This window comes from Leptinotarsa decemlineata, unplaced genomic scaffold (genome assembly GCF_025532065.1).
Source record: "Leptinotarsa decemlineata unplaced genomic scaffold, Ldec_3_MD MMD2_tig00000654_RagTag_RagTag, whole genome shotgun sequence".
NCBI classification, from domain to species: domain Eukaryota; kingdom Metazoa; phylum Arthropoda; class Insecta; order Coleoptera; family Chrysomelidae; genus Leptinotarsa; species Leptinotarsa decemlineata.
In genome coordinates, this window is record NW_027412553.1 from 259,279 (window position 1) to 272,868 (window position 13,590).

At 42.0% G+C, this 13,590-nt stretch overlaps 2 protein-coding genes across 2 annotated transcripts; both read left to right on the forward strand.

The window, feature by feature from the left end:
- Positions 1 to 6,475: 6,475 nt before the first annotated feature.
- LOC141482005 (histone H2B) lies at positions 6,476 to 6,937 on the forward strand. Its single transcript, XM_074174583.1, has one exon. The coding sequence runs from the start codon at positions 6,502 to 6,504 to the stop codon at positions 6,871 to 6,873; it is 372 nt and encodes a 123-aa protein (XP_074030684.1). The 5' UTR covers positions 6,476 to 6,501; the 3' UTR covers positions 6,874 to 6,937.
- A 3,549-nt stretch (positions 6,938 to 10,486) lies between these two features.
- LOC141482033 (histone H4) lies at positions 10,487 to 10,867 on the forward strand. The gene has a single exon (XM_074174612.1). It carries the CDS (start codon positions 10,548 to 10,550, stop codon positions 10,857 to 10,859), a length of 312 nt encoding a protein of 103 aa, XP_074030713.1. The 5' UTR covers positions 10,487 to 10,547; the 3' UTR covers positions 10,860 to 10,867.
- Positions 10,868 to 13,590: the final 2,723 nt, after the last annotated feature.

Sequence of the window (13,590 nt, forward strand, 5' to 3'; positions counted from 1 at the left end):
ATTTTATCCTGTATACTTAACGAAATTATTAATTTCAACCTTACTACATCTGTATACGAAGAAGAAAAGAGAAGAACGATCTGTACAATTAGATTATATACCACTCGGTTTCTAAATCTATAGGACAGGGAAGCTACTGGTATCTAGCTAGCTAGCTAGGTAGCTCCCAAACTATTCAATTATTCACCAATAGAAATTACATATGAAACTTTTCTGAAACGCCGCTTTAAAACGCGATACCATTTGTACGTAAAGAAAAAATTGAAAAAATGAATATTCATAAACTGATCGAAGGTTAATGAACCACTGTCCAAATATTATTGTTTTATGCTTATAATATTCATCTATCCCATTTCACAAATTACTATGAATAATAATAACAACCTATTTTTATATACTCGTCATTCATTTCTGCAGATATTGAAATGTATGTATGCATTCATCTATGCTATATAATTTAATTAGGTATATTTTTTTTTTTTTCATTTATTCATTCCAATTTACTCATGATTGTCTATATTGTAATTCCACGAACAAGAATGTATAATATTTCTATGGATATTGTTATGTTTATTCATTTGTATACCTAAATCTGATATTACTGCATACATTTTATTTTCATCACGAATAAACGTACAGACATTCTGATATTTGATTTCAGCAAATAGAAATCACTTGTTTCGGCACGAAAATAAGAAGTTGAACAATAATAATATTATTAATCATGTATACATGTATACGTAAATATGCGCAAGCAAGAAAGAAACAATCGCATATCGTGCTGCGTCAACAATTGTATCGAAAAGCGATGACAAGAAAAAAAAAAAAATATATGCAATTGTCGAATTCATTAGAGAAAATCGTTGTGGCCCTGATAAGGGCCGATATTTTATTTGTCGCTTTCCTCTCTCAGGAAATGTGTACTTATGCCTTCTTTTCGGTTTTTTTCGGTAACAAAACCGCCTGAATATTGGGCAAAACACCACCTTGAGCAATGGTTACTCCTGATAACAATTTATTGAGTTCTTCGTCGTTTCGAATGGCCAGCTGTAAATGTCTAGGAATGATACGGGTTTTTTTGTTATCGCGAGCCGCATTACCGGCCAATTCCAAGACTTCAGCTGCCAAATATTCCATTACTGCGGCTAAGTAAACCGGGGCGCCGGCACCAACTCGTTCGGCATAATTTCCCTTACGAAGGAGTCGATGAATACGTCCTACTGGGAATTGGAGTCCAGCCCGACTGGAACGGGACTTTGCCTTTCCCTTAACTTTACCTCCTTTTCCACGTCCAGACATGTCGAATCGTAGATTAGTATTATATATCGGATAAATTTAAAGAATTCACTGAGAATTATTCGATGTTGCTCTAACAGTAGCTTTCTATACAATGATTTCTATATAGAATCGACCTGTATTAATACCGTCCTACCGACCAATGGGCGTTCTCGAACGCTCAACTTTCCGGTGGGCGGAGCCTACTAGAGTTCCAGTTACTATCTGAAATAGTGACGACAGAGTGGCGTCTTTTACACATCGACATCGAGAGCTCGTAGAGGCAACATCGACTAGAAGTGAAAGTTTACCTGTGAAGGACCACCTAAGGAGGCAAACTGTGAAGTGTTTAAGAGACACACAAACAACAGTTCTTATCAGAACTGATAAAGAGAATTCAGTTCTTCTTAGAACTAAATATAATATTAGAATTTTAATCCACTTATTTTCAGGGAGTCCACTCCACACAGACCGTAAAAAATGGAAGCTGAAAACAAAGCTCTAAAAGAAGACAACGCAAAGCTAAGAGACACACTGGACAAGCTGGTCAGCCAAATGGCTGACATGAACAAGAAATTCGACCAAATATTGGCCGAAAATGCAGCCCTCAGAAGAAGGCTAGAGATAGGACAAAACCTGCCGAAAAACCGCAGGAGAAGAACAAGAAGAAACCAAAAGCAAAGCCCCAGCAAAACCAAAACAAGAGGAAAAAGAAAAAGACAAGAAAATAGACACCGCCGCCATCAAGGAAACGGAAAAAGAAAAAGAAGCCTCCCAGAAGAGGCAAAGAAAGCCTGAAAACACCACAGATACGGAGACAGAAGACGGATTCGAAAAGGCCGAAACGAGAAAGGCGAGGAAAGCAAGGAAGAGAACCTCGCGACTTGTCGTATTACAAAAGAAACCGGAGGAAACGGAAATGGAGACAGAGGAAACAACAAAACCGGAAGAGACGTCCATTACTGGGAACATACCAGCAATCGTACCAACCGGAGAACGTAAAACTCCGGAGGTCCCAGTCTGGCCAACCCCCAGGCAAACCGAGGACAAGCCAAACGAACAAGGAGGATCAACAAACGCGGTCACGCACCCGAAACAAACAAATCCCATGTCACCACCACCAATAGTTGTCCATGACAGCAAACGGTGGAATGAAATCTCCAGAGGTCTCGAAGCCCGTAAAATAGGATATAACAAGGCAAGACTTACTAGAGATGGAATCTACATCTACGCAAACAACGAAGAAGAGTGGCGCAAAGCCACCAGATACATGGAAGAATTCCGCCTGGAATTCCACACGTTCACCCTTAAGAAAGAAATCCCACTCCACGCAGTGATCCGGGGGATACCGGAGAACGTGGAGGACGCGGACGTCGCGGCAGATCTCACCAGACAAGGTTTTGAGGTTCTGGAATGTCACAGAATGACGTCCAGAAAAACCAGACAAATTCTGCCACTATTCCTGGTCAAAGTGCCGAAAGACCAGGACAAAATATACGCATTGAGAACATGCGTAAATCTGATCGTGCGGGCGGAGCCGCAAAGAATTAACAAAAAAGAGATAAGGCAGTGCCACCGTTGCCAGTACTTCGGGCATGCACAGAGATGTTGCCACGCAACCGCACGTTGCGTAAAATGCGGTGAACAACACGAGACTAGAGAATGCCAAAAGCAAAGGGAAGAGCCGGCCAAATGCGCAAACTGCCTGGGTGCGCATCCGGCAAGCTACAGGGGATGCAGAATGTTCCCCAAACCAAGACCCTCGCAATCAACAGGAAACAGGCCTCGACAAACGGAGAGTCAGAGGCCCGGCAACAAACAGCTCAGAGAAAGCCAGCACCAAAGGCACAACAAACCGGAGGAAGCGAGCTGATCCAAATTCTAGGAAATCTGACGACTGAGCAGCAAAAGATCGCGCAAGCGGTCTTAGCAGCCCTAATCCAAACACCCGGACGACAGTAATGCCAGCACGAGTGCCTGGAAGACTAGTCGTAGGATCGTGGAACATCAACGGTTTCACAGAAAGAAGAAACGAGCTACTGGAGCTACTATCGCGCCTAGAAATAGACGTCATGGCGCTCCAGGAGACACGGATAAGAAGCGAAAAGAGCTACCGCATCCCAGGATATAACATGTACAGGACAGACAGGCCAGGGGGGCGCAACGCCGCGGGAGGCGTTGCGCTACTAGTCAAAACAGACCTAGCGCAAAACGAAGAAAGAAGACCGGAAACCCAAATCGGCGAAGCAGTAGCAGTTAGAGTCAACGTGAGACGCTACGAGCAGCTGAAAATATCGTCGGTATACCTACCCCCGCAAGGTAGAAGAATAGAAAGAACCGACTTGGCAGAATTATTCCCAGATCACCATCCCACAGTGGCCATCGGCGACTTCAACGCAAAGTCGCCAGACTGGAACTGTAGGTTCGCAAACACAAGAGGCAGAGATATAGTAAGATTACTAGACGAATTTGAGGACATCGAGGTAGTAGCACCGAACAGCCCAACGTACTACCCGCAAGCAGACGCAGTCCCAAGCACTCTTGACATCGCGCTAGTACAAAACATCGATACTACGGAGATGGAAGTACTAGAGGAAGGGTCGTCAGACCACAACCCCATCCTATTCACAATAGGAAGGGGAGAAGTGGAAGCAGACAACCCAACGAAGCGAATCATAGACTGGACAAGATTCCAACGAACCATACACGACGCGCTGGGTGAGATACCACGCATCGAAACAAAAACAGATCTGGAGAACGCCACGGACCAGCTTCAGCAGGCGATCACACAAACAACGGAAAGAAGCGCGAGGGAAGTCCCAGCCACGCGCTTTAACTTCCAAGAGCACCTTCCACCAGAAACGATGGAACTAATCAGAATAAGAAGACGCCTGAAAAGACAGTACCAAAGAACACGTGCACCGATGGACAAAAGGTGCATGAATAGAGCAAACAGGATACTGAAAGAAGAGCTGAAAGCGATCCGAGAAAGACAATGGACCACCCGTCTGGAAGAGCTGGCCACAGAAGATAGATCTGCGTGGCAAATGCAGAAGAAACTTAGGAACGGACCGCGACAACCCTGCCCACCAATACACGGCGAGCAAGGAATAGTCTACACTGACCAGGAGAAGGCGGAAGCATTCGCGGACAACTTCGAAAGGCAGTGCAAAGAGAATGACGTCCCGTTCACAGACGAGGTAGAGGAAATAGAAAACCAGGTGGAAAGAACGGTACGGAGGCTCAACCGACGAACAGATAATGCGCAACCCCTGGCCCCGACATCGCCTGAGGAAGTGAAAGACATTCTGAGGCACCTTATCACTCGGAAAGCACCAGGCCCAGACAACATAACAAATAGAGCACTGAAAGTGCTGCCGCGAAAGGGTATAGCAGCCATAACCAACATCATAAATGCTATACTCAGACTGCAACACTTCCCGTACCAGTTCAAAGAGGCAACGGTAATCCACATACCAAAGCCCAAGAAGAACCACCTGTTTCCAGCGAACCACCGGCCAATAAGCTTACTGCCATCCATAAGCAAAGTGGCGGAACGCGTCATCCTGAAGAGACTGGAAGAACAAACCAGAGAGTTAGGGATCCTCCCCAACGAACAATTCGGTTTTAGATCAGAGCACTCAACAGAGCTACAAGTCCTGAGGGTAGTGGAATTTGCGACAGAAGGCTTCAACCTTGGCAAAGGACACAACACCGGAGCTATCTTCCTAGACGTCTCCAAGGCGTTCGACAGAGTTTGGCACGACGGGCTACTAGCCAAGATGAGCGATTTCGGATACTCCAAACCAATGGTAAGATTAATCCAGTCTTTTCTAGCTGACAGGCGATGCCGATGCAGAGTAGGAGACGAATTATCAACAGTTCGACTACTGGAGGCAGGAGTCCCGCAAGGTGCAGTCCTTTCGCCACACCTCTACTCCGTATACACGGCAGACGTGCCCAAGCCAGAGAACAACTTTAACAAGTTGGCACTCTACGCGGACGACACGGCCCTGCTGGCGAGATCTAGGAGTCAAGCACTCGTAACAAGATACCTGCAACAACAGGCAGACAGATTAGAGGAGTGGGCTAACCTGTGGAAGATCAGTATCAACCCTGACAAGAGTCAGGCGATACTGTTCACCCGCAGGTTCGTACAACCGGAAGGCAACGTCATCTTCAACGGACAAGAGATTCCGTGGACAAACAAAGCAACATATCTCGGGGTCATCCTAGACAAGAAGTTAACATTCCAGGAACACGTACAACAGAGAATTGGAATGGCCAAACAGGCCAGAAGACGCCTGGCGCCGATCATAGGAAGAAGTAGTAACATGGCACTGAAAGTCAAGCTACTGATGATCAGAACGATCCTGATGCCGATAATTCTGTATGCATGCACTGCCTGGGGCCAGTGCGCGCAGACATACAGAAAGAAGATCCAAGCATTTATGAACACGAGCGTAAGGGCCGCCGTAAATGCTCCGTATTACATCCCTAACAGATTCATATACAGAGATCTAGGACTGGACACGCAGTATGTGGACGTGTATATGAGAGAACATGCAGAAAGCATGTTCGATAGAATCAGATCGCACTCAAATCCAGCGTTTCGCGATCTACACGATGCGTTGAATATGGGTGACCCCAGGTTCCGAGAAAGGGACAAACATCCAAGGCCGACAAGACAAAATCAGAGACCGCCCCCACGAGTCGCCGTCAGGCGGCTCAGGCAAGTATAAAAATCTTAAGTGTATTAACCATATATTCTCTTACAGGAAAACCGCGATTCAATTTCAAAATCACATTTCTCAGCTTCACTGGGAAAAGCCCGACTATTACAACTATGGCCGCCGTTAGCTTTGGGGGCCCCCATGCAAAAATTCAATTAGGAATACCGCGACAAACAAGAGCCAAATAAAATTTAAACCGAGAAGTTAGATAGGGAAATAAAAGCACCTAAAGGCTGGTTTCCAACCAAAAGAGGTTAGATATCAATCTTGCTGAAGTGCCAGCAGCTGGATTGAGGACCGTTTCCTTAAGAAACGGGGGTGGAAGGAAAGGGTCGCCAGGTCCAAACCTGCGGAAGCATTTCCGTAAGGAGGGAGCTTGCGACCTGGGCACACAACCCGGGAGGGGCATGGGGGGCGTCTTTTACATTGAGTCGAAAGCAAACCTGCACGATAGTACTTGTTTGTTTGATATTGACGAAATTAAATTTTCAGAATGCCACCCAAAGCTAGTGGAAAGGCTGCGAAGAAGGCCGGAAAGGCCCAAAAGAATATATCGAAGACCGATAAGAAAAAGAAGAGGAGGAGGAAGGAAAGTTACGCAATTTATATCTACAAAGTATTGAAACAAGTCCATCCCGATACCGGAATATCCAGTAAAGCGATGAGCATCATGAACAGTTTCGTAAATGATATATTTGAGCGTATCGCAGCGGAAGCCTCCCGTCTTGCTCATTATAACAAGCGATCGACTATTACGAGCAGAGAAATTCAGACTGCAGTACGTCTGTTACTTCCTGGTGAATTGGCGAAGCACGCCGTCAGCGAAGGCACCAAAGCAGTTACGAAATATACCAGTTCGAAATAATTTACTTATTCCGGTCTACGATATACATTCTTAAAAAAAAACGGTTCTTTTCAGAACCACAAAATATTTATGAAAGAATTCTTACAATATCGTTTCGACGCTGAATGATAATTTATTTTTGCTAGGGCGCTAGGTCTCACTCGGTTGGGTTGCCTTGTTATCAGTACATTGTTACCTCCTTTCGTGAAACGCGCGATGATAATAAATAATTTTGCCACCTATATTTAGATGGTGCTTACCTACCTATCAACCTAAAAAGTTAACGTTCGTTACTGTTATACTAGTCATGTACTCTATTACTTATGTTATTTTTTAACGTGTTTTTTATTTACGTGCTAATATGTTGTCTAAAAACGTTTATGATTAGCATTTCTGATTTCGACTATAACATTGACGATTTATATATTTCGGGTGGGGGTGGGTGTGTATTACTCCGTTATAGATAGAGCTCACAGTATCGTCGTTCGTTCGTTCGTTCGTTCGTGTTGTAGTATCGACCTTTTTATTGAAAGTATATTACGATGATTATATCTTATCGAATATAACATTAATAACGTTCGTTATTATTCGAATGCCGTTTTCATCGAACACTTTTATAGGGATAATTTTTGAAAATGTTGATGCTATTAGAAGCGTCGGTTCTTGGTTATAGTCGTGTATGAAGGTAGACACGAGGTCTCTTCGATGCCCCTATTCACTCGTGTATTTATCGAGTATTATCGGCTAATGTATCATGTTTCTATAGACAGTCGCGCCTATGATATTTATTCGAAGGTTCCTTCCAGATCATCGATTACGAGTATTTTCGGAAAGGAATTGTCTGGAGTTACGTCAAAATCATCAATACTTCATATTTCATTGTAATTTACTGTGAGTTGTCGAGGTTTAATATTAGCTTTTTCTTATCAGAAAATATTTTCGGAATACGTAGAATCTATCCACGTTATTGTGCTAGTCGAAGTCTAAATAGGAAACCGGCATTGATTTCGTAAAGAAGTTGATGCGAACATTTCGACAGCAGAATGGAAGCCGTCAATATCGTGTCTAACGAGAATGTCGAGCGTTCAGTCTCCCGTCCGCCTGTGCTTCGACCCAGAATATTTAAACAAACGGAACACCAGAGGACTACATCATTCTCTCTAGACGCCTAACGAGTGTAGCATCTATCTTCCGAGAATATATTGTCAGTTGTTTTTTTACTATGGCAGACATAGAAAATCAGAATTCTTCGGCTTCGGCTAATTCATCTTCGTCGCCGCAGGCACAGTCTACTGCGAAGAAAGAAAAGAAAGTTAAAAATCCAAGAAGTAAACCTTCTCACCCACCTACGTCGGAAATGGTTAATAACGCTATTAAAGGATTGAAGGAACGGGGTGGTTCCTCTTTACAAGCCATAAAAAAATATATTGCGGCGAATTATAAGGCTGACGCAGAAAAAGTGGCACCTTTCATCAAGAAATATCTTAAATCTGCGGTTGCTTCCGGATCATTAGTACAAACTAAAGGAAAAGGTGCATCGGGGTCGTTCAAATTGGCATCGGCATCTTCTGGTTCGGCAAAACCGTCGGCTACCGAAAAGAAAACGTCCGGTACGGCCGGTGCGAAGGCCAAAAAAACTCCCGTTAAACGCGTAGCTGGTGAAAAAGCTAAAACCGGCAAGAAGGCTGCTGCATCACCGAAAGGTAAGAAAGCCTCTCCGGAAAAGAAAGCGGCTGCCGCAGCCAAGCCTAAAAAGGTAACTGCCGAGGATAAAAAGACCGTCGCTTCTAAGGTTTCGTCCGCGACTTTGCTAGTAAAACCAAGTCTCCTTCGAAAGCAAAGAAAACTAACAAAGGACCAACAAAAAAGCCGAAAGCACCCAAACCGAAAACCGCGAAAGCGACCCCTGCATCGGCATCTTCTCCGAAAGCCAAAAAAGCTGCCTCTCCAAAAAAGAAGAAGTAAATTCTTCTATCAGTTGACTTCTCTCTCCGGCGACGAAGTCTAAGAAAACAAATGGCCCTTTTCAGGGCCACAATTTTTTTTACAAGAATTCGTATATAATTCAACTGTCCAACAAATATATAAATAAATAGTCAGAACTACCTACCTAGCCTATCCCTATAAACAGAAAAAAATAGATATAAATAATATTTCTTCCGCCCGCCGCCGCCGACTATCGAATTGATATGAATCGAATAATTTCGTAAAAGAGTAAAAATTAAAAAATATTGCTCTGTCTTTCTATTTCATTGAAATATGTCTTGTGAACAGTTGACTTATTTTCTGATATTGGGATCGTTTCAGGAAAATGAGTCAAAATCATTTCGAGATTTCCAAACTAAGGGTGTTCCATTTGAGAAATCACTGATTTTTATATCTTCAGAATTACTCATCGACTCCTAATACCTCGTTCATCATTTTGGAAATGTTACTCCTCCTACAAGACGACGGAATGTAATATTTTGATGAATCAATAATAGCTTATGTATTCTATGAGACTTGTTTTCAATTTTATAGGGAAATGGCTCGAGAACCGAATAATACCTACTTTTTCTGTATAAAACGATCGAATATCTCGAGAACGATTCATTTTTGGTATAGGGTATATTACAAAAAGTCACTCGAGATTTATGCCAGGTATTCAAAAATATGAATCAGAGGAAATTTACGAAAAGATGGTGATGTTATGAGCGATCTTTCATTCAGTGATCGCTTGTTTTTCGTTATTTATCTCAGCCGTTTCTAAAAATGATCTTTTCGAAAGATTCGTTTCGGAAAGTAAAAAATTTCAGTATTATAATCCATATTTGGATCATACTGAACATGTTCTGCAAACACCCGTGATTTAATATTTACGTGATGCGAGTTATTGAAAAATATCAATTCATTCATTCATTCATTCATTCATATCTATCGATAAACGAATTCTTTCATCAATTGCATTTTGTGGTTCTGAAAAGAACCTTTTTTTGTATATATTTTCAATATATATTGGGATATATATATATGAAATTAAGCTCGTTCTCCGCGTATTCTCCTTGCTAACTGAATGTCTTTGGGCATAATGGTAACGCGCTTGGCGTGAATGGCGCACAAATTCGTATCTTCGAAGAGTCCTACCAAATACGCCTCGCTAGCTTCTTGCAAAGCCATGACGGCTGAACTTTGGAATCGTAAATCGGTTTTGAAATCTTGAGCGATTTCTCGAACTAAACGTTGAAAGGGTAATTTCCTAATCAACAATTCAGTACTCTTCTGATAACGTCGAATTTCTCGGAGAGCAACAGTACCGGGTCTGTAACGATGAGGTTTTTTAACACCTCCCGTAGCCGGTGCACTTTTGCGAGCTGCTTTAGTAGCTAATTGTTTTCTCGGAGCTTTACCTCCAGTCGATTTACGAGCGGTCTGCTTGGTACGAGCCATTTTCAAAACCTATTGCGAATTGTAACGAACGAAATGTATACCGAACGATAGACGGACAACATATGAACTGAGTCGGCTTATACACGCCAACTATTATATACCATCTAGACGAGACGCCATTGGTCCGATTTCCAGTTGTGGGCGGAGTCATGAAATTTAACAAAACCCGACCGAGTTCGGTGTAGAACTTTAGTCGAAGTCTGTCGTTAGTATCACTAACAGTATTTCATTCGTATCGTGCAGTATATAATTTATTCTTAACATTCGAAATGACTGGTCGTGGCAAGGGAGGTAAAGGTTTAGGAAAAGGAGGAGCGAAACGTCATCGTAAAGTATTGCGTGATAATATCCAAGGAATAACGAAACCTGCCATTAGAAGATTAGCCCGTCGAGGTGGTGTTAAACGTATTTCGGGTTTGATATACGAAGAAACTCGTGGAGTACTCAAAGTATTTCTCGAAAATGTTATCAGAGATGCCGTAACATATACCGAACATGCGAAACGCAAAACCGTCACAGCCATGGATGTTGTATACGCCCTGAAAAGGCAAGGTCGAACCTTGTACGGATTTGGCGGTTGAATTAATGCCTCCCCTGTATTGTCCTTACCGTTTCCATAAAAAAAAGGTTCTTTTCAGAACCACAAAAGCTTATGAAATGAATTCGTGTGTATTTTTTATATTTTTGAAGTAAGTCTCAGGTCAAGAAAGTAATACAAATCATGAAATTATTGAAACAACAAAATTTAATTGACGCTCCGGAGGGGCGACTTCATTGATGATTCCAGTGGCGCATTTGCTTTTTCAGCTGCAGGAAAACCCGGAAAAACCTGCAGCAGCAGCAAGCACCACATCATGTGAACATCTTGATCTACTAATGTCTTCTCTTTTATAAAACAAAATGTAGGGTATCTCCAGAGACTACAGTAAATTTAGAACATCGCCAGAACACTTAGTGACACGACTATCGTCAAACTTAATCGACCTCTGCCCTCCGGTAGCAAGCAGAATATCGGAAGCGTGAAATAAAAATTTGAATTGGAAATTTTGGCGAAATAACCCGAACGGAAAGTGTAGTGAAAATATAAAAGATAACGGAAAGTGTAGTGAAAATATAAAAGATAACGGAAAGTGTAGTGAACGTTTACCTCTGCCTTCCGCGAACAAGCAGAATATCGGAAGCGTGAAATAAAAATTTGAAATGGAAATTTTGGCGAAATAACCCGAACGGAAAGTGTAGTGAAAATATAAAAGATAACGGAAAGTGTAGTGAAAACATAAATATAACGGAAAGTGTAATGAAAGTTTACCTCTGCCTTCTGGGAGCGAGCAGAATATCGGAAGCGTGAAGAAAATATTGAGATGGAAACTTTGGCGAAATAACCCGAACGGAAAGTGTAGTGAAAATATAAAAGATAACGGAAAGTGTAGTGAAAACATAAATATAACGGAAAGTGTAATGAAAGTTTACCTCTGCCTTCTGGGAGCGAGCAGAATTCGGAAGCGTGAAGAAAATATTTCAGATGGAAACTTTGGCGAAAATAATCGTGAACGGAAAGTGTGGTGAAATATAAAGATAACGGAAAGTGTAGTGAAAACATAAATATAACGGAAAGTGTAGTGAAAACATAAATATAACGGAAAGTGTAATGAAAGTTTACCTCTGCCTTCTGGGAGCGAGCAGAATTTCGGAAGCGTGAAGAAAATATTTCAGATGGAACTTTGGCGAAAATAATCATGAACGGAAAGTGTGGTGAAAATATAAAAGTATCGGAAAGTGTAGTGAAAACATAAATATAACGGAAAGTGTAATGAAAGTTTACCTCTGCCTTCTGGGAGCGAGCAGAATTTCGGAAGCGTGAAGAAAACATTTCAGATGGAAATTTTGGCGAAAATAAATCATGAACGGAAAGTGTGGTGAAAATATAAAAAGTATCGGAAAGTGTAGTGAAAACATAAATATAACGGAAAGTGTAATGAAAGTTTACCTCTGCCTCTGGGTGCGAGCAGAATTTCGGAAGCGTGAAGAAAAAAATTTCAGACGGAAATTTTGGCGAAAATAATCAGAACGGAAAGTGTGGTGAAAAATAACGGAAAGTGTGGTGAAAATATCGGAAAGTATAGTGAAATTTTCGCCAAAATTTCTCTTTGAAATTTTTTATCACGCTTCCGAAATTCGTTTGCTCCCATTAATTCAAGTATCGTCTCACCGTCTCAACTCATATGTTGTAATGGGAGAAAGCGGTATAGGCCTTACACAAATTTTCACTACACTTTCCGATAAAAATTGTAATCGAGACGTCTGTTGTCAGAACGTTATCCTATAATATTTTAATATATCGATCGATATGCGTATTCATGTCTGATACAATATCATATCGACGGATTATAAATTATATTGACTAGGACTATACGAAAAGTGGAAAAACCGAAAGTCGCGTAGGGTCCCGTCAGCGTTAACGGAAAACGGGCGATGTGCTCGAAACGCCGCTATAGGGGGATAGGTACGTTTCGAAACGGATCGAAAACGCTTCCTCTATAGTATCGGCAGACGCTTGCTCGAGCGCTGTCGGTACCGTGGTCACCGATAACCAAATCACACGATATTCGTTTTTCTGCTGAATAATAACATTAATTCGATATCGTGTCGTGTGCGGGCTTCGCCCACGGTGGTGTGGATAGTTCGTAGTAGTATATCTTCTGCTTCTACCCAACCGAAACCGTCAGACACTGCGAGATCGCGGATTTAGCGAGCGTTTCTACGTAAGCGGTCCCTATGCGATCAACCAAAAATAACAAAAATTTTGTTATTACACAAATATGCGACAGCTCTCTCTGTCCGAGCGAGAATAAATATAATTTCGGAACGAATCTTTCGAGAACACCGAGTCGCTTTCAATCTAGCGAAGGGTCGAGAGAATGTTCGAAGTTTTGTGCCGGTCGACGTATATATCGTCTATTATATATTGTATTTCGAAAAATTACCATACGTACGTTGTACGCCGGTGGTTTGTGTAACATTTCATCAGGTCGAGTACGACGAGCGTGTGTTGTAATATTTCTTCTTGAGCAATGTTATAGTTCGATTTGTTGTCGGTCCGGTTTTATTTGAATGAAATAATGCAGAGACACATAGAGATATATAACAACTTTTTCGTTGAGCGTGGCGTTTCGAAAATTTATATTTCGTATAACGCACACACAACACGCACGAAAAGAGAATATAGATCTGTTTCCGTATTTATTATTATTTTAATATTATGGAGACTGAACTAGTTCTACGATAGAACGTCAGCTCCCTGGTTGATCCTGC

Excerpts from the sequence above, each read along its gene's own strand:
- LOC141482005 (XM_074174583.1), top strand. The coding sequence starts at position 6,502 with ATGCCACCCAAAGCTAGTGGAAAGGCTGCGAAGAAGGCCGGAAAGGCC.
- LOC141482033 (XM_074174612.1), top strand. The coding sequence starts at position 10,548 with ATGACTGGTCGTGGCAAGGGAGGTAAAGGTTTAGGAAAAGGAGGAGCG.